The following is a 24,145-nucleotide window of genomic DNA, read 5'->3' as shown; positions in this document are numbered from 1 at the left end:
AAATAATGATTCTTGCATGAGGCAAGTTCCTATTTACATTTTCTTGTTTCTACCCTGTTTGAATCAGCACAGAATATATATAACTTTTTTTTCTTCTTCTTCTTTTGTTCATTTATTTATAACATTGCACGGTAATAATGCTGCTCAGGAAGCCCAGAGCAGGAAAACACAGGAACATAAAATATTTTAATATAAATTATCTATTCCCAGAAGAGACGTGGTCCTCCTTCGCAGCTTTCTGAGCAAAAAGGAGCTCTGATACAGAGCCCCTCTACTACCATGGTCATTTTTGGCTTAAACATGGATCATTATGCATCAATAGGTTTTTCAGCCCAGCTCAGATCATCTGTTTTGAGCTCTTGGACAACAACTGCAGGGCAATTTCACCGCTCAGCTCCTGCTTCTGACCCACAACTTAATAATAGCACCTTTACAGCTAAAATTATTCTGAGCCAGAAAAATAAGATTATTTCTAGTCTGAATTTCTCTAACTTCACTATCCACAGACATTTATGCCTTTTATCTGTCAGATTAAAGAAAACTTCTGTCAGAAACCCTTTTCCCATGTAGACAAACTGTGAAGGCGTCAACTCTTAATTTTTGATAAACTACAGAGACTGAATTTCTTTGGTATCTCCATAGTAAGGTGATGCAAATTTTAGATTTTAAATAAGGTGATGGAGAACCCCAGTGATGTGATAATTTTAAGTAGAGGGCTTGATACTGAATCCAGACATGCTTGAAAATAGATGAGAATCTGGATCTAAATGTCAGACTTCATAATTTAACAGTGAGTCTTACAGAGAGGCAACTGAAGAAAATTTCAAATCTTAAACCTGGTACATGTGTTTACATGCACAATTATCAGTGAGCATCTGGGTACCCCAACAGCTTCCTGGATCCTTCCCTGGCTGTAGACAACAGGTCTGTCTCTCTATCCTCTCTACATAAACCCTTGAGCTACGGTATTGGAAGAAGAGATGGGGAAGCTTCAATAGATATTTTATTTTTTAACTATGTGGAGGAGAGTACCAAGCTTTTCCAGAATATAAAGGAATTTCACTTTTGAGGAGGACAGCTGGATGTCATGTTTGAAAAATTTAGCCTTTCTGGGTGGCTCTGCCCTCACATCCCAATGAAAGAGCAGCTAAATCCTTTTATAATGTAAGACTGTCACTGTGCTTATTTTCTCACCAAAAAAGTAAAAGGACAGCAGGGAAAAAACCCTAAAGTTACATACATGCCATTAAAGGGGAAAAAAACACCACTCTGAATATTGTTGCTAAAAAGTCCTTTAATTTAACAAAAAATACAAAATCCCAAAAAACCTCCTTCCAGTTTGAGCAATATTTTGGAAAAAAAAAAAAAAAAAAAAAAAAAGAAGAAAAAGGAAAAAAAAAAAGATACATATAAACAAAATATTATATATATATATATACACACATAGGCATATACACACATGAGAGAGGGGGAGGGAAAGCTCTCCCTAGATACAGCTGCAGGTTATATATCTCCTGTATATAATCTGGGGCAAACCCCTCACACCCCCTTCCTTCCAGCTCTGCATAGTGCTGGGAGCTGCAGCCCCAGGTTAAAGTGGGAGGCACACAGGGGCTTGTCAGCACCTTGCCAATGAGGGACCAAACTGCCCACTCCTCGATTTCAAAAGCCTGATCTCCACTCCTTGTCACACCAAGAGTGCTCAGGAACAAACTTAGCACTGATCAATAACCGCCTTGTTTTTTTCTGTTGCATCCCCATCTGCTTTTTCCCATCTGTTGTCTCAAGTGAGTTTTTCGGTGTAGCAACCATCTTATACTCCACTTCTGTCAAGCTCAGCAGGGTGCTGCCTCATGACTGTAGCTACAAAGGTGCCACAAAATAGGAAATAAGTATTAAAAGTAAGTCACTGTTTCAGCTTAACAGTTTTGCTTTTCCTCACTGAGTTCTTAATTCTGAATTATTGTTTAATTGCTAAATGAAAACAAACAAACCCAAACAAAGCCATAATCCTTCTTCCTTTTCTTGCAGCATTCTATGTCAAGAAATTAAGGTTATCTTGAAAATATGTTTTTGGGGTTTGGTTGTGTTTTTCTTTTAACCAAAGGCACGATCAGAGGTGAGGGTGTGCATTCATACAGCAAAAGCCATGTCCATGCACAATTCAAATATGTGTGAAACCGTCTTGAGTGGATTTTCTGTGTGACACAACCATACTATACAGTCAGTTCAACAAAATGCATATTGTTTTCTTCATGTTTTCATCTCTTTTCCTCACGTTTGTTTATAAGCAAAAAGACCGCTCTCTATATAGAAATGTTCCCATCCCTGACTTTTTTTTTTTTTCCCATTAAATCTCTTACTACGTTTGTAGTGCTGCACTTCTGCTGTTAACAAAGCAGCCAGGAAAAGAGGTTAGGCTCGTGCCTTGCAGGGTGATTGTATTCTGCACAGTGATTCCAAGCAGAAAATAGAAGTTCTGGAACTGGAGGGGAAGCACCTTCCTGCAGCCTGAATTAATAAAAAGCCCTAAAGATCCTCCCTTCTCAACACTGGGTAGCAGGAGGAGAGGATTAAACAGACTGGAGCTGAGCTGACAAGCAGGGGGTGAAGCACCTGCATCCAGCTGATCCGAGAAGGACTACACCTAAATCCTGCCTTTTTTCTGCTCTGACACTGGGCTGGGCATCGCTTAGTAAAGAACTCTGCCCTCAGGAAGAGAACCCAAAGCAAGCTGAGGGGTTTCCACACATACCAACTCAGGTCATGTGCATCTTATTGAGGCAAAGCTGCAGTTTGCCCCAGTAGACTACTCTTGAGTTAATTCTGCTCATGTGGTTGCTTTATTTTTCTCCCTTTGATACATAACATTCCCTTAATCAGTTTGGATTACATTAAGTGTTACAAGAAAGAAATAAAAAACCTGAGAGAAATCCCCCTAGAAACTCTAGACTTACTTGAAAAATATCTACATCATCATGCATATCTAAGCTTTTAATACCATCTAACAATTTTCCATCCCTGTACTTACTTTAGGTAAGCTTGTGTGTGTTTATTGTCTGTTCAATCAAATTCACACCTACTCAATAAATTACATTTAGCAACGATTATTCTTTGTGTCATTTTTACTATGTTCCCAGGTCCTATCTTAAGAACTGCCTCAAACAGACAGAAAAATATGGAGAAAGAGAAAATTCTCCATCCATGGTTGCTGTTTCTAAAGGATCTCTCTGAATAATATAAGCAATGGGCATACAATGTTTCCTCAGAGATTTTTTTAAAATCCACCTTCTTCTCAAGTTAATAAAAATAACTTTTAAATCTTTGAGCAATGACAGCATACTTCCATAATATCATCTTCTTAAGGATAAGATGGTGAAATTCTCAGGTGGCATAAACCATATTTTTCAGCTGAAGCTGTAGTACCATAAGCACCTGTGCTTCTTTAAGTAACTTTTTTTTATATACTGCACATTTTATTACATAGTGTCTATTATTCAAATGAAGGTCAGGAAATATAAGCATATGGTGAAAGGAAGCAAAATTAATTATTGCCAGACTACGTCTCTTGCAGAGCAGGCTTATATTTAACTTTTGGGTATTGTGGCCACATTAAAAAAATGGTGAATGTGCACTGCTGCTCAGATGCTGTTTTTAAGTTAAAGTTCAAGAAATACTACTTAGTTTTCAAACCAAATCCCTTTAAGATCTGAAAACCTGTTTGCTAATTACCATCCAGATAGATCACTGCAGCATGGATTCCTTGCACGTAACTCATCTGACAAAAACATGACACTTCTCTTAGAAGGCAATAAACCCAGAGCAGATCACAATGACTCATATTTACAGGATGCAATGAGCAAACATGTTATTACACAGTAAGTACAAGCAAATGTAAAATTGAGAAAGAGTTTGATTATTTTGGGAGTAGCCTGGGACTTCAGGGCTCTGGGTTTGCCTCCTCACTCCATGACAGCTTCAGACAAGCTGCTTAGGGCTGCGTGTGCATTAGGCAGGTTTGCTTCACCCACCCAAGAGTCATCTCTGCCCTTATGTGCTAGGGATGATGCTTCATCAGAGCCATCCCACCTCCTTTTCCCTGTGCAAGCTAGAATCCTTACTTGCCTGTGGGCAAGAAATAAAGGAGAGGAACGGCTGAAAGGTAGGCATGGGAAGCAGTGGGCTAATTGGAAACAGCATAGGAAATAGGATAGGAAATAGATGTTACTGGGGCTCCCATGTGCCAATATAACTTCTGCCCACGTGGCAGAGAAGGCTGGTGGTCAGGTCAGACTTGCATTCAGGGCTCAGTGGGGCAGTCTGGGCTGGACCCATGCCTGTGAGGCTTTGCACTACATGTGGACAGTAGCTTTGAAGACCAAATTAAGACCAAAGTCTTTATTACGGCACAGGATGAGTTAGCTGCTTCCTTTGCCTCAGTTCCCTGCTGGTAAAAAAGAAAACCATGGTGCTGCTCTACCTTACCATACAGTGTGAAGGACTTAGCTACCATGGGAAGAGAAACCATGTAAATACAATAGGTGAGGAAATAAAGGCATAGCAGAAACCACATGATAATCAATGTAAAAACAAGGTTACAAGAGCAGAGTCCCTTGCAGGGAGATGTTTTATAAGATCGAACTTCAGAGCTCTTAGAGTTCTGCAAAAACTTTATTACAACGTGAAAGCCTTGATTAGCGGGGTCTTCTGATATTTAAGCCCCCAGATACTGCTTTATTTTTATACATATATGTCTCCTGTTAAATTAAGCTCTGTGCATCTAGACATATGGCAGCACGATCTGTACAATTATACAGATAAGGTCACATACTTAACTGGCAACAGCACTACTAACTTCAAAGAAGTTGTGTCAAATTTCTCAGGGAGAGAAAAGCACTTTCATTAACATAAAGGAATGGGGAAAAGAGAGGGGAGACTAATTTCATAGAAAATAATTATCTTTGGTTATATCAGCCTAACTCTCATGGAGACAGAGAGTCAGAGAGAAAAGACGAAAAATAACACAAAATTGCTGCTAACCTTCATTTTTTAACAGATCAGCTTAGCTGCACTGCAAAGTGACAGAGCTTTGGAGATTTAGAAGGTGCTGACACAACCTCCTATGCAATGGAAGACAAAGAAAAATTATAAGTTGTTGATTACTGACATTCTCATGGCTTATGCAAACATGCCTTTACAGTTGTCTTCTCTTCTTACTCCCATTTCCAGCTTTTATTTTCTTATTCTATTTTTTTTATATTTTTTTTTTTAATATTCACATGCAGCATAGGTTACTCTTGTTCTCCTAGACAGAAAATATCTCCATCTTCTTTGTTGCTAAGTACCAAGGATCAGATGTCAACCAAGAGTAAATGACTGCAACAGCCCTTGCCTCTAACTTTTGATCCATGAAGAGGTATTAGAGAGTACTCATACAATAAGGTTAAGATACACCATTCAAGCCTCTAAAGTGCCTGTCCTAAGATGACAATATGAGTGTATTCACTTCAAATGAGCAAAAGGGAAAAGCGCTGATTGAATATTGTCTGCTTCGGATTTGCAGGGTCCAACATCACAGACGTGTGTAGTGCCTCTGACTGTTGAGCAAACACAAGGTACTCGATTGATAAAAAAGAAGTAGGAAATCAAACAAAAAAACCCACAAACACAACTCCCCTTTTCCCAGCTTCATTTTCTTCCTGGCAGCTCCATCTCCACACCCCTACCCCTGCACAAACACCACACTCAAGGGCTCCACATCTCAGTGGCCTCACCAACCTAATGCCCCCGGCCAGAGTCCAGGGCTGGACCACAAGCAATTACACTAATGTAGGAGCATTCACTGCTACTACCACAATAATGTACGGCAGGATATGACAAGTATCCATAGCACATGCATTGTGCATACTATTAACAGGGATTTGACTCAGTACTTGTGGTACTGTTTCACTCAATGAGGCTTCTGTCACTGATAATAATGCTATCAGGAGTATTTGGTTACCTGGATGTGAATGCAACAGCTCTAATTACAAATTAGTAAAGGAACAGTGCAACATATTGAAACAATGTATGGTTTCTTGGTCATTTCTGACTAGTTGTGGCTTCTGAAAATCTATGGATAGAGAAACTAGAATGACAGAAAAAGTAGAAAAATAAGTTTCACTGCTAAGCTGATAGCCAAAGGTAGGTCTGCACATGACAGATCTACACTGCTCATGTTTTTGAAAATAACAAATGCTTACTGCAATCTACAACAATATATTTAGGGAATTAATGGCAACATTCTTGCTATTCCAGAATTGGTGCTGGGCAGGACAGTAGGGTGCTTTTTGGTGATGAAGGAGGAACCTTCTCCATCAGCAAACACTGACTCACTGGCCTTCACCACGCCATTATCCTTCAGACAGTCTCTGCTGAAGCAATTAGGGAGTTCAGGTTAAAAACTGACATCGCACTGATTAAGTGAGGACACAATGGTCCAGTCAAGGCAATGGGGATACTCCTGAAGCTTCTTAATGTGAAAGAGGACTAAAAAGGTCATAACGGAGATCTAAAGAAAGGTTAAAATTTCTATAAGCCATGTTTAAATCTGCTGATTAAAAAGAAACGGCATTTATGAGCAGTATTGTATCTGTTAATGCCATTTTTAAAAAGGCACTTGATACCAGAGACATCCAGCAATCTCAGCTGAATTCAGTGCTTCACGAATAAAAACCTATTGCTAGCAGAAATCAGTTCTCTTCAGGAGAGATGATAAAGCTGGATTTATTATTTTATTAACTGTAGCCTCAAGTAAGGTGGCACAGCTTGCTCCTTTATCCCCTCTATAGATAACACAGATGGAGTAAGGAGGTAAAAGGGAGAAGAGGAGGGTTGGTTGAGCCCAAATTTTAACATTTTCAGTGGAATCAGTGGTGTGGCAACTAGACTATACTTACTTAATCTGAAAAGATTTTATATTCCTTTTTATCCTACCATTTCAGGAGTGATGCTTTTCTTTGTTTTTATGTGCCTATGAATACATGACTGTGCATGGATGTCTATTAATGCCAAAATGCCTGAAAAAATCAATAGCTTTTATTTCCAGAGCCTATCTGATCTGTAAACTGTCTACTGTGAATTAATTTCCAATCACAAGAGGTAAGAAAGTATTTTCACTTACACAAAAAAATTAAACCAGCAAGGCTAGGTGACTCACTCAAAGTCAAAAGAAGAGTTTGTATCACTGCTGGCTGCAGCTCAGGAGTTAATTGAAAATTTACTCCAGGGGATAAATGCACATTGGCAAGCAGATGGACTTAATGATTTACATCCTCTCCTCCTTGTTTGTTTTGTTTTGAGTGGGTTTTTTTTAAATCATTACTATTATTATTGTTATTACAACAAGTTCCTTGAGGCAGGAATTGTGTCTAACATGCTGTACAATGCCTAGGGGTTTTTTGGGGGTTTTTTGGCCCCACTGTGACTTAAGCACGTAACTACAACATCCTTGGTCTTTTGATTTGGTAGCTGCTAACCTTGGGCTCAAACCACTGGAAATATGGTGTCTAGTAAAGAATGAGCCATCCAAGAACAGAAATCAAAGCTTTTAAAATACTCAGAAGCTCTATTTTTAACAGTGAGCATATTAAAAAGAAGTAATTAAGAGTCATGTTTTTAAATAATATTGAGAAGTGAAAGAAAAGACTGTAGATAATTTAGTGTGTGTTGACACAATATAAATTACAGAAAGTGGAAGCCAGCTAATGTGCTAAGAGAATTATATTGTAAAAATCTATTTTTAGTCATGGATAGTTACAGATCAGTGATGGATATATTGGGTTGGACACTGCCACTATTGGTGAACTTGGCCTGCAGTCAATGGTTTCATACTCTGCAAGGTCTTCTACGGTCTTGGACCTGTCAGTTGAATTGCAGGGACATTTAGAGGATGAATGGCAGTGAGCATGACATGATCTGCAGAGCCAGTTTACACAGCACACGGAGCTGCAACACAGGGCTCCACAGCCAACATGTGTAGGAGATGCCACCAGGTGCCCTTCAGAAGGAACCTCCAGAAGGGAGACATTAGCCTCAAAATTCACTGTAAGCATTTTCAAATTTGATCACTGTAGCACCTAAAATGCACTCTGGAGCAAAATGGCAGGTTAGGCTACACAATACAAACAAAAAAAAAATATCTAAAGACCTCACTTAGAAAACATTGAAGACCCTGTTTATTAAGAGTTTAGCAACATGCACAGCATCAACTGCAGGGTCAGGCAGGTCCTCCATTAATGCTGCCAACCCTCCATGACGGGGTGGGACCTGTGAGAATCAGTGGTCAATGAATATAGAAAACTTCTCATTCTTTAAGAGCAGGCCTTTCTTTTTAAAAACAAAACAAAAAAAGCCAACAAAAAACCACAAGCAAGCAAACAAATAAACCAACATAAAATGCTTCTTACAAGAACAGAGTGAGAAACAGATCAAGGTAGTACTAAGTTTAGCTTGATAGAGATCTGAGTCCAGCGGAGGGCAACAAAGATGACTGGGGGACTGGAGCACCTCCCTTATGAGGAAAGGCTGAGAGAGCTGGGACTCTTTAGCCTGGAGAAGAGAAGGTTGATGGGAGACCTTATTAATGCCTAGAAGTATCTAAAGGGTGGGTGCAAGGAGGATGGAGCCCGACTCTTTGCAGTAGTTCCCAGTGACAGGATGAGGGGCAACGGGCACAAGCTGGAACACAGGAAGTTCCATTTAAATATGAGGAAAAACGTCTTTACTATAAGGGTGACAGAGCCCTGGGACAGGGTGTCAAGGGAGGTTGTAGAGTGCTCTTCTCTGGAGATATTCAGAACCCACATGGATGCAGTCTTTAGTAATGTGCTCTGGGTGATTCTGCTTTAGCAGGAGAGTTGGACTAGATGATCTCTAGAGGTCCCTTCCAACTCTGACAATTCCATGACTCCATGATTATTGATGCAATGTCCCTTAGAGATGTCATAAAAAGGCAATTTTGTTTGATCTTTTCAAATGTCCAGCACTTACCTTGAATTATTACATGGTGTAAGATTTTAAATGCCTCTTGCTTTACAGAGTCCATGTATGTTGGGAAAGCAAAGCCCAGCCTACCGTGAAGAGGAGCATTCATATCAATTATATCTTGACACTCACTAACCCCATATTAGCTTATATAAACAATAATACTACTTCAGCATGAAAATATCCAGTCTCTTCCCAAATCTAGGTGCAGCTGTGACAGTTAAGAGAATTTCCAGAAGCAAAAGTGCTGCTCTGGAAAGATGTACTGACCTACATACACTGTTTCTAAACCCATTTAAGGCATTCTGCCTTAAATACTGCAGCAAAGACTATTTTGGGAGTGCCAGGTGTCTGCTCCTGTTTAAACAGTGCCAGCAAGAGACTAAATGAGGTGTAACAAAATTTTTCAGACACACTAGCATAATTTTAGAGTAAATTCATTAACATTAATATGCATGAGTGAAATGTGGTCTGTTGGCATGTTTGCTAAAATATCTCTTAACTTCATCTACATAAGACTGAAGAGCAGCTTACTGGGTTTGTCCAATATATTTGGAACACTAAACAAAATAATGTAATGATTTGAATTAAAATTCATTTGTTTTCTTCAGAACCCAAAAAAGTAATAAATCAATGTAGTAAATTATCCCTGTGCTGTGCTGTGAAATTAACATCCATATACATAAACCAAAAATAATAATTTACAGCCCTAATAAAACAATTTTATTTATTTTTTTTATTAACTCCATCATCATCTGTTTTATTTACCTTCTTCTGCAAGCCTCTCACCCCAAATTAATTTCTCAGCTCAGGGCAGCTGTGGCACTCCCATGGGCTCAGCTCGGAGCCTGGCAGTCCAGCAGCTCCACCAGCAGCTCTGCCTTCCTCCTCCTCCTCCTTGGTCTCATCTCACATCACCCACAAAGCCCTGTGACCCTGCACTCCGCCAAAACAAGCCCAAGCTCTCCCCAGCATGAAAAGTCAGGGTAAGAGGGAAAGCCCTGGCTCTCCCAGCAGTCGCATCAGGGCTTAGGCTGACCTGCAGCTGCTGGAGATGCCGAGCACCAGGAACGCTTCCATTGCTGCTGGGTGCAGGATGTGGCTGGGAAACCAATGTGCAGGGGGATGCTTTTCCCCACCATCGTGTACACTGAAGAGTCATTTCAGGTAATTGAAAAACACATTACCCCCTCATGAAACCGTGCCTTGCAATACCTCTTGCCCACTGAAAAAAAAGAAAAATCTCAGTTTGCCCTCTTGGACCTGCTAAGCTTAGGCAGCAGTTTCCACCAGTCTGCAGAACAAGGCTGCCTTGTTCTCGAGCGTGGGTGATTTATGGCTTCACATATACTCATGTGATACATTATTCACTTCGTGCTTGTACCTATGAATATCAGCTCACAAGATAAAAGTGCAGGCTGAGGTGAAAACTGATGATAAGCTGTATTTTAGAAAAAATAAGCAAGGTGAGAAAACAAAGACCTCCATGGGAGGTGGCCCACACTGCCTTTCCATACCCAGACAGCTTCACATGGGAGGGTAGCTTGTGTTCCTGTCCTCCCCCAGAGCACCCGTATGAGCCCCAAGCCGGAGTATGTAGGGGAGCCAGCCCCTGGTGAGAGTGTGGGCTTCCTAGGCTGCTTCAATGCCAAAGTTTTGCTCTCAGCAGCTTTTTTTAGCAGCCCTTGGCTAGTGCAGGAGAAATGCTTCCTCTCTCTATAACCTACAGAGCAAACTGCAGGTGCTAATCCTGAAAGGTCTGAAGACTGCTTCAAACAGATCCAAAATGCATGTGATGTATTTGCAGTTTGACAGTACCTTAAAATGGCCACCCAGAGCTGTGCCAGCCTATAAAAATGTAGGAAGTGACAGGTTGTCTACTAAAAGGTTTCTTCTACCTACAGACAGAGCAGGGTGCAGTAATGCTTGGGTCATTCCTCTTCGAGCCAGCAAATACCATCTAAAAAGAAGATGGGATTATCCACCTCACCTAAGCTGTGCTGTGCCCATCAGCATTGTAGGTAATTCTCTGCAGTCAGGGCAGAAATGTCCGAAACATCACCCACCAGGCACACGCCATAAGCTATGACACCTCCTGAGCACTCTCTGCACTTTGTATCACACCCAACTTTGTTGATACAAAGCATCAAGTCTGAAAAAATAAGAGAGCCCAGAAGGCCAAGGCTAGCAATGCCTTATTGTCCAGCAACAGTGGGAGATTTCTTGCTGCAATGCATCCAGGTAATCTAAGGAAGGGATGTGGGAACCATGATCCACGCTTCTTCAGAGGAGGAAGCCAAAGTCCTCTCTCTTGCCTGTTCTCCTGAGCCTCTGAATAATCAGGGTTTAGGACATCCTAATTTCTGACCACAAATCCAGTAAGAGATTTAGCCCTAAGCATATTAACAAAGCCCAGTGAGCTGGGCATTGGAGTAACTTCTTAGTACCCAAAGAGCACGCATACGCTCCAGCCAACTCCCTGTCTCTTGTTGATGCCAACTTCCACTGCTTTCCATGAAAGGATATAAAAAAGGTAGGCTGTTACCTTTGTGTTTCCTCTTAGCATCTGCTTACTCATAGGAGAGAGATGTCAGTTTGCTGGCACTGTTTTAAACTTCCAAAGTGACAGAGAAAATGAAAGATCCCCTTTCTCACAAATGACTGCTCTGCCCCAATGGCAGAGGCACTCTTGCTCAACCCATGAACGTGGAAATTGCTGCATATTTGGGCTCACGTTAAACCTTTTCATCTTGATTATACAGCTTGCTGTCACATTTAGGGCTGCTGTGCAAAGTGCTATGTGAGTTACTGCTGTGCTGAAACTCAGCAAGCAAATGGGGCTGACACTCTATAAACTTCTTCTGCATGTGCAGAGAACCTAGTGTTACTGCAGGGAGACAGCCCAAAGAAGCTTGCTCAGAGACCACAGGGGAAAATCCGTTATGGTTTTATTCCTTGGACATCAGCCCTCCATCAGGAGAAAGCCTCCTGATGCTGAGAGGCCAGGCAGGCAGAGCTCAGCACACCATGATAGTTCCCAAGGGAGGGTGAAATGGTTGTGTTCAAAACAATAAACCTTCCTTTTGGGACAAGCACCTCTGTGCACACACACTCCATCATCCCTGTCATTTTCAAAGGCAAAAACAAATTAAAAGAGACCTCCTTGCCTTTTACTGCTCTGCATTTAGCACGAAAGTTGATAGAAGAGGATGGTTTATCCCTATCATGACAAATCCCAGCCAGCTACCAGAAGGATGCACACCAAATGCAATGGGGGCCTTTTGGGGCTTACCCAAGCAGCATCATTACTCATCCTAAAGCCTGTAAGTTCTTGGATGGCAACTTCCACAGTGCAAAATGAAGATGAAACATCTTCAATGTTAACTGTTGAAATGAAGTTCTCCATTTTAGGCAAAAGTATCCCTTCTCACCACTCTGGCAGGAGGAAGAGCCACCCTACAGGATGTGGTACCAGGCTCTGGTGCTGCGGAGCTGCGGCACCACCAGCTCTGGTCCTCAGCATGGGCTCTTCCCGGTCACCGTGCAGATAAATGGAGCTGTGCTGAGCAGATTGCTCTGCGGGAGAAGCCAACAGGAGGGACATACAAGTATGAAACACTCTGGAGTCCTAACTCTGCTACTTTGCCCAGATGGGATTTATGGGGTAGGGAGGGGGAGAAGGGATGCAGATGGAAGAGCCATCTTCGGCCATTTCAAGTGTTAAAAATAAGTGAGATATGTGCCTTAGGGCTCAGCAGATTGAACACAGTGATTATACATGCTCTATGATTCTTCACCTGGGCTTGTGCTTGAAAAGATCCTGACCCCTTCTTATGCTACACATTGCAATAGGATTGCCCAGCCAAATGTTGAAAACTTATTTAATTAATGCAATTTTCCTACACCTAATTAAAAATGTTCCCTCCCAAGTCTATCCCTCCTGCTTTTCTAGCTGTTTAGAAATTTGCTGCAGACAAACGTTTTTTTCCAAAATGTCAAAATCCCAGAACAAAACAACCAGTATGAGTGCTCTGTGAATCCTTTCAACCACTTTCATAAAGATCAGTCTACTGCTGTGAAAGAGCCCCCTGACTCCTCCGCTCTGGACGATGCTGAAATGTCCCCACCAGCCAGATAAAGGGCAAGGGACAGCCTAGTACACAGCAGAGTGAGGACCACCAGTGGTCAAGAACAGGCAGACACCCAGCAGAGCATCCATGACCTCGGGCTATGTCTGCTGGGGATTTATTCATCAACCAGGCAACTGGGATGCCAGGTTCAGCAAAGCTGTTGAAGGCACGGAGACCAGCAGGGCTGGTCTGCACAAGCCCACTGCTCCACCACCAGCCAACAGCAGCAACCTGGGCTTAAAATAACCACTGTACCCATGACACTGTACCCACAAACTAAATCCCCAGCTGCTAGAAATCAGTGTAAACATTTTTTTTTTAAGGCCAGAGGGACTTTTCAATCATCTAAACTGTCTTTTTGTATGAAATAAGCTGTACATCCAGCTACTGTAATGTGGAGCCTAATTACTTCTGCTAAGTAAGTGTCATACCACTCCAGTGGTGACACATCGGCATATAGAGGATAAAATGCTGTTCTCTAAATTGCAACAGCTTGAATCTGCTTCCCACCATTGCTCCGCAGACTCAGTGAAGTCTCATCCCTACAGGCACAGGGAAGAGGCAACAGCCAAAACCTCTTAGGTGACCTACAGAAGAGTGATGGCTGCAGCAGCACATGCACAGCACGTCATCTGCCAGTGTGCTTGTGTACCAACACAAAAGAGGGTGCTTTAGACATATAACTCATCAGAAAACAGAGGTTTGGAAAGCAATGCAACACCAGCAGATTCTGAAGTGGAGCAAGCTGATAAGGATTTTAAATTGCATTTTTCCTCCACCATAAGGCAGCAGGATTTCATTACCTGTTTTGGGATTGATTACAAAGAAGTTCTGAGGATTTCCACTTGTAATCCGGTAAGTCAGTTTTTCATTAGTGCCAGAGTCAGGGTCTTGAGCTTGGATCTGAATGACAGATACATCCTTCGGGGAGTTTTCCATGACAGCTGGGTAATAGATAGGTTCAGAGGTGAGAGGAGCATTGTCATTCACATCCTCCACTTCAATGTAGACTTCGATGGTAGTGTAGAGTGGGACAACACCATGATCAGTTGCATACACTGTCAACCAGTAGGATTGGGTTGTCTCCCGGTCAAGAATATCTGCTGTGTAGATAACTCCTGCAGAAAAACAGCAAGCAGAGAATCTCAGGACTAGGGTCAAATAAATGTCACATCTATTTTGATTTGGCTGTACTACAGATAAGTGTTCAGCATATAAGAAATGCTTCAACCTTAGAAAAATTACAGTTTAGCATAAAACAAAAACAGAAACTTGAACTCAGGCATTGTTTGTTCAACTCTGCTCAACATCTCAGTCTTTAGTCTCAAAAAATTCAGAAGGGAAGCCAGCAAGACAGTTCTTCACAAGTATCTTAATGTCATATCCAATTCTTTGCTGGGACTGCAGCTGGCAGAGTAACAAAAGAAACACCATAATTTTCTGCTGGTAATGCAAATTTGTATAAGCCTTGGTAGAGGGGGATTAACACTATTGCCAATGAATTGCACAAGGGAAGGTGGCTTGTCTTTTCAGGCTCCTGTCTGTGCCCTTGCTAAAGAAGAAAAGCTAGGGAGAAGTTTAAAATAAATCAATTGAAACTCAGAAAATGGTAGGTAACTTCAATAATCATGTAAGTCATTGCACAGTGTCAATCCTGGATAACAAGCAGTCAAAAGCTCTTAGATAGCTACTGTATCCTCTTTTATTACAGAGAAAGGAAGGGTTTGGCCACTTTACCTACTGGTGTAAGAAAACAGAAGCTGGTTTACTATCTGATTCTAAGAATCCACAACACTAAGTGTTTGTGTATACTCTCTGCAGAGCTGCAGAGAGACATGGCACCCACCACTCCACTGAAGTACCCCCATGTCTGCAGGGTTCCTGCCATGAAGGATTTCCACCCACCGCATTTCTGCCTAAAAGAATTCCTGCTTCTGAAATGAATCCCAGAACTATGAAGACAACAGGTAAAAACAGACAGAGGGCCCTTAAACCAGAAAGACCTCCAAGCACTGGAAGACCTGCTTCCATTTGTATAGTCCAAACCTTCAGTGACTTGAGCACTGCCCATGAATGCACAGAGGATCAAATACACCAGTAACACATATACAACCACACCAGCATCAAATAAGCAAATGAATTTTCCCACCACTTCTGTGACACATATACCAAGAATATTTTTCCTTTTCTAATGCAGCATTATTAAATCTTGGGGGACACATTACTGCAGTGGATCTTAAACTTGAGATACACTTCAAAGGACAGTTTGCAGAACACCAAGTCATGTCATTAGCAGATGGAAATTTGTGGAGAATTGTAGGGCAAGACCACAACCAAGAAACCTTAATTTAGTCTCAGATGTGCTTCATGCTATTTAGAACAACATCACCAGTTAATCGCTGAGGAAAGAGGTGCTCTAAGATCATAATTAATAAATGATGTGTGTGCCTTTTTGGCTTTTGGTATTTTTCAAGTATCAGAGTGCACTGAAAGTTTCTATGACAGCTTGAAGTCTTAGAAAAGCTTTAAAGACACTGGAATTGGCAGAAGGGTGTAGGTCAGCCTTTGGGCACTTGTAAGGAAGGTGAAGGCTCTGTGCTCAGCCACTCTGTAGAGCGCAGGCTGCCAAGAAGAGATCCTCCTCACCAGTCCTACCAGGAATCCTTCTTAGTGGGGTATGTAAAGCTTAGATGTAATTTATCTGCATTATTCCTCAGTCTTCCAAGTTACGCATCAAATCTCACTTTTTAGCTTATACCAGCAATTAATCCTTTTATGACAATAGATTCAGAGAAGACCTTTGCTTTAAAAGTTAACTGCTGAAATCTATTCCATATCTTGAAGAGCAGCCATGGAAATCATGGCTCTGTGCTCGTGAGATGGCAGCAGAAGAGATAGATTTGATGGTCTAGAAGAGAGTCCGATGTTTAGCACTATGAACAGCTTCAGTACCAACCTCCATGTACATTCTGCAGCAGAACACATTCTATATGTAAGTTTACTGGCAAACTTACTAGATGGCTTTTATAAGGGATAGCACCAAGAGGTGAAGGATATAACTTCTGTCCTAAGGGACAACCACTCCTGGCATAAGATAGAGAAGCCAACTGAGCAGGAAGGGATGCTGCCTGCCTCCAGGGAGCCAGGCCCTGGCTCTGACATCCCCATCCAACTCTGCTCTGGGCAGGAGGCAGCACAGAACTCACCACACAGTAACAGAGATGCCTGATGTACTTGCACTTGTCTCAGAGGACACGTTTACCAAAAAAAAAAAAAAAAAAAAAAAAAAAAAAAAAAAAAAAAAGAGAGAGAGAAAAAAAGAAAAAATCTAAATATTTTTTCAAATTTGGGGGTTTTTTAATTCTGTTTTTTAATGCTATTTTGAACTAACAAGTATTTCCCTACAATTCGATCAACTATAGAAAGAGAAAGTGGAAAGAACCAGGACCAATTCCAGCCATGTATGGGCTGAGGTCTTTTTCTAGTAACATCAGGTCCATGTCCTTCTTCCTCAGACACATTATTCACCCAACAAAGGTGAGAAACATCATACTGGAGGACAAAGGCAGAGCACATTCTAAATATTCTTGTCGGCAGCAGCCTGTGGTGTGTAATGACTTTCTGTAGAAACATGGGTGAAATATGTAGTGAACTGTGATGAAAATGTCTGGAAGTCCAGAAGAGAAATTACATTGCAGGCATGAGAAAAGACCATAATAAATGACACCCTGTAGAAATAAATAAATAAAATAAAATCCATGTGGGCAAGGATGAGGCAAAAAATTATGAACACAAGTGCTCCTAGAGGTGTAGATTTATTCAGAAGACAAGAAGAATTATTTTGGATCTGTAAACAAAATTTGAAATAAGTGGGGTTTTCCCACACTAAGAGCACTGAAGATTTTAGCAGATTAACCTCTTTTTATGAAGCTGAATTTCACCAATACTCAGCTGATAATAAATCTATGCTCTGAGTGATTCCTTCATTTTATGACTCCTGGCAACCATTACTTTCCATTTCTGTATTTCAGAAGGAAAGGATCATTGAACAAGTGTTAGCAACTGCCAATGGCTCTGCTACACTGGTTCTTCTTTTTCCTTTTGATTTATTAAAAAGTCCCAGATATAAATTAATTCCTTTTGCTCAATATGTCTTGTTATTTCACCTGTCACCACCACACACCAGCTTGATAAATAAGAAGGTCATTGATCGCATTCAGGTTTTCCACATGGAAATACTGTTGTTCTGGGAACACCTTCTATTGTGCTCTCCAATGTCCTGCACAAAATGCCTCCTTGCTGCCTATCCAAATATGGGTCTAAAGTTAGCACCCAAAAGAATAGACATGCTGCCCAAACATTTAGCCAATCTCTCTATGTAGGAATGAATGCTACCTTCCAGATGGATGTCAAACTTCATCTTCATCTGAGGTGTTAACTCTGAAGACTAATGTAGACACCTGATTATCAGCACTGCTTCTTCATCACTGTGGCATGAAATCAAATAGGCAGATACAGCCACAACCACGAGCCACAAAATATTCCCTGGGTCAGTCCATAGGTAGACTCTCACTTTAGCTGAGTGATGAGAAAGGCCAAGAATATCCCTGAATAAGATGACATCAAACACAGAAAAGACCTCACTTATTTCAAAGCTTATAGATACTAACAGACACAAAAGAAACACAGAACTTTGTTTTAAGAGCCAGGAGAGCAGAGAGAGGAGAGGCCTTTGGGAACAGCTCTAAGACTCTTCTTGGACAGCTTTTGTGATGCACTCTTCCCCGCAGATTGCTAATTAGAAGAGAAACATGAGCAAGGTAACGACTGACACCTGAACCAAACAGATTATGAGGAGGCACAACCCCAGGCACAAATACAGGCTGAGGGAAGACTGGCTGGAGAGCAGTCCTGAGGAGAAGGACTTGGGGGGGCAGTAGATGAGAAGCTTGACATGAGCCACCAGTGTGTGCTGGAGCCCAGAGAGCATCTGCATCCTGGGCTGCATCAAAAGAAGTGTGGCCAGCAGGGCCAGGGAGGAGATTCTGCCTCTCTACTCTGCTCTGGTGAGGCCACACCTGGAATACTGTGTACAGCTCTGGTGTCCTCAGCACAAGAAAGATATAGACCTGTTGGAGAGGGTTCAGAGAAGGGCCACGAAGATGATCAAAGGCCTGGAGCACCTCTGCTATGAAGACAGGCTGAGAGAGTTGAGGCTGTTCAGCCTGGAGAAGAGAAGGCTCCAGGGAGACCTTATAGCAGCCTTCCAGTACTTGAAAGGGGCCTACAGGAAAGCTGGGGAGGGGCTTTTCATCAGAGAAGATAACGATAGGACAAAGGGGAACGGTTTTAAACTGGGAGAGGGGAGATTTAGGTTAGATACTAGGAAGAAATTCTTCACTGTAAGTGTGGTGAGGAGCTGGAATGGGTTGCACAGGGAGGTTGCTGATGCCCCATCCCTGGAGGTTTTTAAGGCCAAGTCGGACAAGGTTTTGTGCAACCTGGTCTCGTGCTAGGGTTCCCTGCTCATGGTAGGGGGGTTGGAACTTGATGATCTTTAAGGTCCCTTCCAATCTTAATGATTCTATGATTCTATGAACACCAGTTCCTGAAAATTCAAAGTGATTAAAAAACAGTCAGTTCCAAGATTTTGCAGACACATTCCTGAAAAAGACAGTAAAACAGATGTTCCTATCCACTGGGACACTCCACCACAGAGGCACTACTGCATTTCCACATATTTGGAAAACTGCTCTTTCTGTTGCCCTTGGCCAGATTTTGCAGCATCCCTGAAAGACTCTAACCAGCACTTCCTCAGGCCCGAGGTAGCCTCAGAAATAAAGCTAGTCATCAATCCAAAAAGCTGTACCACAGACATGCTTGCCACTGCATTCCTCCAAGTACATCTGCTCTATGTGATTCACCAAGTACCACATGCATTGTGAACAACAGAAGGGAAAAATAACAACAGAGTGCATTAATCTCTGATTAAAATACTGGGCACATTTATATGTAAATTAAGTGCAGCCTTTGGCCTCGGCAATGTGCCAGCAATGCAAAGGTTGTGTGGTTGTTTCTCTTAAAGGCTTGTTTTCCCTCTGTCCCTGGGAAAATAATGGGATAATGTTTTCTGTATGGCTCCTGCAAGTGGCACACAGTGAGGTGCTGCATTACTATGGGTGAAAGAAAAAAAAAAAAAGAAAAAAAAGTGAGAAGCTAATGGCTATTAAAGGAGACAAAGAATAGGCAAAATAGATTTCCCTCCCACGTCTCTCACTAATTTCCTGAACTTCTTTAGGGACCACTTCAAATGATACAGTCCACTAAAAAATTATCTGAAAGTTATGTATTGACTATAGTCACAAGAAACCTGAGAACCTCTTAAAACAAAAAGGGTTTAAAGAAAAGCGCTCTTTCTTTCTTTGTCTCTTCTTGCCCCCTGTTTGTTTACCTTACACGTTTGACAGTACTTTGTATATAGGTTGTGTGATGAATGGACCTGCCACAGATCTGCAAGATAGTGTTTACTGGAGTTGTCAGCTTGGGTGTTTACATAGGTGCCCATCTCCATGGGTATCTCCTTTGCACATACATTCATCCTAAAAGTGAGATCATCCTTCATGAATACTCTCAATAGCACAAACATTGAAAGGAGTTCAGTTCTGGTTAGGTTTTGTCAAAGCAAGATTAAAAGACAACTTGGTGGTCCACAAGAAACTGGGTAAGGAAAAGACAAAGAGTAACAAGGCCCTTTAATCTAGCTGAGAAAAGCAAATCGAGGTCTGATGGCTGGGAGCTGAGAGCAGAAAAAGGAGAGTGCAAATACTCAATGCAGAGGATATCTGGCTGGAGCAATTGCTTGTCAGGGACAGGACAGAATCTCCCATCCTTTGACATTTTGGTACTAGGAAAAGACTATACAATATATCCTTCTACTAAAGTTATTGGCCTAGATGCAAAATATAATGTTGCGTGTGATTTTGCTGAGTGACTCAATAGAGTGTGTTATGAAAGCTGCCAGTTTCAGCGCATGATGAACAAGATGTGGGGTGGTTCCTGCACAGAGACTGAGAAGTGTCTGCTACTCTTCCAAAAACTTCTGTCACACAGAAGTACTAGAGAAAATTCCTTAATTATCTCTTTTTCAAAATACTGTAGAGGTTTTGCTAGGGGATATTGTGCTTAATACCATCAGCTCAGCCATTCAGTTGAGAAGACCCTCAAAGATAAGATGTTGCTTGCTCTTATCCTTTTTCAGGAATATGAGCTACTTGCATGTCAGACTGGAAAACTAGGAAAGGCCAGATAAGGTGAACAGCCTACTTATTCCCAGACCTGCAAGTTTTTAAGGCCAGGCTGGATGAGGTTTTGTGCAACCTGATCTGTGGTAGAGTTCCCTGCTCATGGCAGAGGGTTTGGAACTTAACAATCTTTAAGGTCCCTTCCAACCTTAATGATTCTATGATTCTATGGCTCTATGACCCTGACCCAGGAGCGGTCACTACAGCAGCACAGCCCCAGTTGTTCACTGCTGCCAGAACGTGGTCTGCTCCTTCCCACCCCAAGCCAGCTCCTCACTAGTGCAAATGCAAGGTTTAGTGCTTGAAGTAGTATAAAATTGTTTAAGAAGACTGAAGGACTAAGACTGATGGATGCACCTTCCTGACTCCAGCCTCTCGGGACAGGAGCATCTGCAAACTCACTCTCAATATACATAATGGCCATGTCAGCTTCTGCCATGCAAAGTGCTACAAAAGTGTATTTCCAGAGCCTAAGTCTGCCTCTCCTTCCTCCAGCTTCCAAACAAAGGGGCTCAGTGCAAGTCAGCTACAAAGCAGAAGCTGGTTTGTCCCCACATTACGATGACAGGAATGAGGCAGAGTAGGGAATGCCTACTGACAGCAAAGTACTCATGGCTCTGTTTCATCCTCCAAATTCAAAGGAAGAAAAGAAAAAAAATCACTGGTTCTAAAATACTAGTAATTATTCATAACCCTCATCAAAGGCACTGTGAGTCTCACGGCAGTAAACACAACACCTTGCTTGTCACTGAATCATCAGCCAAAGGTCCTTGCTTGCATTGCCTTGCTGGGAAAAAACAATTAATAAATGCAGCTCTAGGAGAAAAAAGTGGAATACTGACATTTTTAAAAAACTTGCTGGTCTAAAATAGAGAGGGGAAGAAATAGTTTCCATACATCTCATCTGTCCTCACTGAGATGAAATCCACCTACCCACCTTTGCCCTCGACCCATGGCCGGATCCTGCCCCAAGACATTGTTACACAGGGGGACTCTGCAAAGATTTGTGAGTGTAAATGTAAATGTCAGAGCTAATCTGGAGCCCTTGCATTGAGTGAAGACATGATTTTTGAAGGACACGTAGCAGAGAGCTATCATAGGCAGAAAAGTTTAAAAAATACTGTAAGCCCATTATTCATCAAACCGACGAACATAAATTCAACCAAAATGGCATGATTTGTAGACAGGAATTTCACACCCAATTAAGGAAGAAAATTTATGATTTCAAGAAAGCTAACATTATGCCTAACCCATGTATTTTTTTATTTAGGTCCTTCAGATAAAATGGCTCTGGTGTCCATAAAAGCACAGTGCATACCTCTTTTAGGAGATATTTATTTCGCTATTTCCATTAAGGATAAACTGTAAATATAACACACAGGATTAAACAGTTTTTAGCGTAACGAAGACATGACCCTGAACACTGATGCCAGAACGACTCAGCATACTGGGGCCACCGAAGCCAGTGGGAATCAGAATAAACCATGCATTATATTTATCCCTTTTTTAAGTCTTCTCAAGCCATGAATCACCAGTGCCAGCTCTGAATACGGACAAGGGGCATCACATCAGCCACAAACTCAAGTGGAGCGTGAAGGAGACCTATCGCTCATCCCCCCCACTGCTCACAGCCAGCAGCTCTGGAAACCAGGCTCCTTACTCTGGTGATTAAATGCTATTTCATCGCTTTCATTTAAGCCCCCCCCACTGTGCAAAGTGTGACCTCTTGTTTTTATTTTTATTGCACAAATTTTCGAGGCTTTAATGCATATTAAAATGCAAACCCAGTTCCCATTGAAGCAAATGGAAATATCCCCATTGACTTAAATGGAGATTAGATCATGCCCAGGAACGAGTCCAAAAACAATATTAACTTTGTGAGGCTATCCATGCTGAGAACTTCCTAATATTCTTTCTTCTGGTTCAAATATAAAACATATATAAAAAAGCCATGCTTGTCAAACAGTGCAAGACAGGTAGCATTACTGTCTAGGGCTTAACTTTTAATCTTCTCTTTTTTACTGATGCTTTGAATGTACAAATTTACTGTTACTTCAAAATGCAGTAATGCAGTTTCTGCAGTATTATGTCTACGTTCCCAGGGCAGTAAAAAAGAATTAGAAAGCCAATCCTCAGCAAAGCTATTTCCACTGACATTGCATTAGTCTGCAAATATATTTTTTACTCTGTTTTTACACAAAATTTCATCAATATTACAACCAGCCAGGATTGTGACAAGGACATTCAATGTGTTAAAAAATGTAATATATCTGCATGTAGTGGATAAATAGGTAGATAATGCACACGTTTACAATGCTTACTGGACATGACATACCACCCTGTGCTTCAGAAGTAACTTCAAGTGGGGACTTTTACCAAAAGAGGGCCCATGACTGCTGCTCTGTGCACAGCGTTGGGTGGACAGCGGGGCTGAAAACTGCTTCTGCTCATGGAGGAAACCACTAACATGAAATAACTTAGACCAGGCACAGACATTTGGTCTAAAATTCAGATCAGCTACATACATCAAATTCATTTGACCTCTGAGGTCCTGGGCCAGCAACAACCCATCTGAAGTCAGGGATACTCGTTTGACTTGGCTGTTCAGCGTAACTGCAGACCAGCTCTGGTAGAGGTCATTAGATCAGGTGTAGTCCTGTCAGCACAGCTTGTGTGGGAATGAGCTTGACACCAGGCTGGGGACAGTGTCCTGCCTGAGTACAGATCCTGGGCAGCCCTGCCTCAGGCTGCAAAACACAAACATAACTTCATTTACTTTAGATAGAGAGGAAGTAAAGGCAAATGTCAAGCTTAGGTCTGGCCAGTGCCCCCTCAAATCAAAATAATGAGAATAAATGTATATGGGTGTTTACATATTTGTTGATAGTCATACATATATAAATGTATTATTAATTATGATTGTATGAATATTTATATAGCAATACAGAGTGTGGTTTTGTGTATAGATATATTCATACAGATACGAAGGATGTGACTCAAAGGGTAAGTGTTGCATAATGAATCAGAAGTGCAACCCACAACAGAGACTGAGTTTTCTCAGCAGTCTGATCCCAGCTCACTGTGTGTCCCAAAGCAGACACCAAGGCTGTGAGACCACTGCCATGAGGGTACACTTCCCAGTAAATTCAGTTCTTATGGGCATGTCTTAGGTTAGGTGCTTGACCTTCCATGTTACTTCTGAGTTTTGAGGTGAGATTCCCTACCTTTACCTTCAAAGGACACAAAATAAATGCTGCTGGTTTCCCTTGCTTCCTCATTTGTTGTTGTTGTTGGTTTTTTTTATTTATTTTATTTTTTATTTTATTTTTTATTTGGGTGGAGGGAGGGAAGGGCGAGGGCAGAGAATGCTTAAAACTTCCTATCAACATGAGCTATCATTTAAATACGGAATCTTCAAGGTCATTTACACATCAATTTCAGAGCAATTTTCCAAACATATCATCAAGACACTGAACCAGAGGCTTCGTCAAATAAATTCTCTATCTTCTTCCATTTATGAATTAAATGAAATAAGATGCGCCAACATTTTCACCTGACTAGTCTTTATTATCGCTTCTCTATCTTCCATCAAATCCCTCTCCTTATTTAGAGAAATCTCTATATTCATCTTGCTTAAATATTTTTTTCTTCGGAAAAAAAAAAGAAGAAAAAACAGTCTTCCATGGATAA

The 24,145-nt window shown here is 41.4% G+C and overlaps 1 protein-coding gene across 1 annotated transcript in view; it reads right to left on the bottom strand.

The window, feature by feature from the left end:
- The window catches only part of FAT3 (FAT atypical cadherin 3), a 351,811-nt gene that overhangs the window by 210,958 nt on the left and 116,708 nt on the right, over positions 1–24,145 (bottom strand). Inside the window, exon 3 of the mRNA XM_051628838.1 lies at positions 13,958–14,272. Coding sequence (XP_051484798.1) covers positions 13,958–14,272 — 315 coding nt within the window. The remainder of the gene's footprint in view (positions 1–13,957; positions 14,273–24,145) is intronic.

This window comes from Apus apus, chromosome 1 (assembly GCF_020740795.1).
Source record: "Apus apus isolate bApuApu2 chromosome 1, bApuApu2.pri.cur, whole genome shotgun sequence".
In the NCBI taxonomy this organism is placed as follows: domain Eukaryota; kingdom Metazoa; phylum Chordata; class Aves; order Apodiformes; family Apodidae; genus Apus; species Apus apus.
The sequence above is the reverse complement of the archived record's forward strand: the minus strand, read 5'-3'. Positions and strand labels throughout refer to the sequence as shown.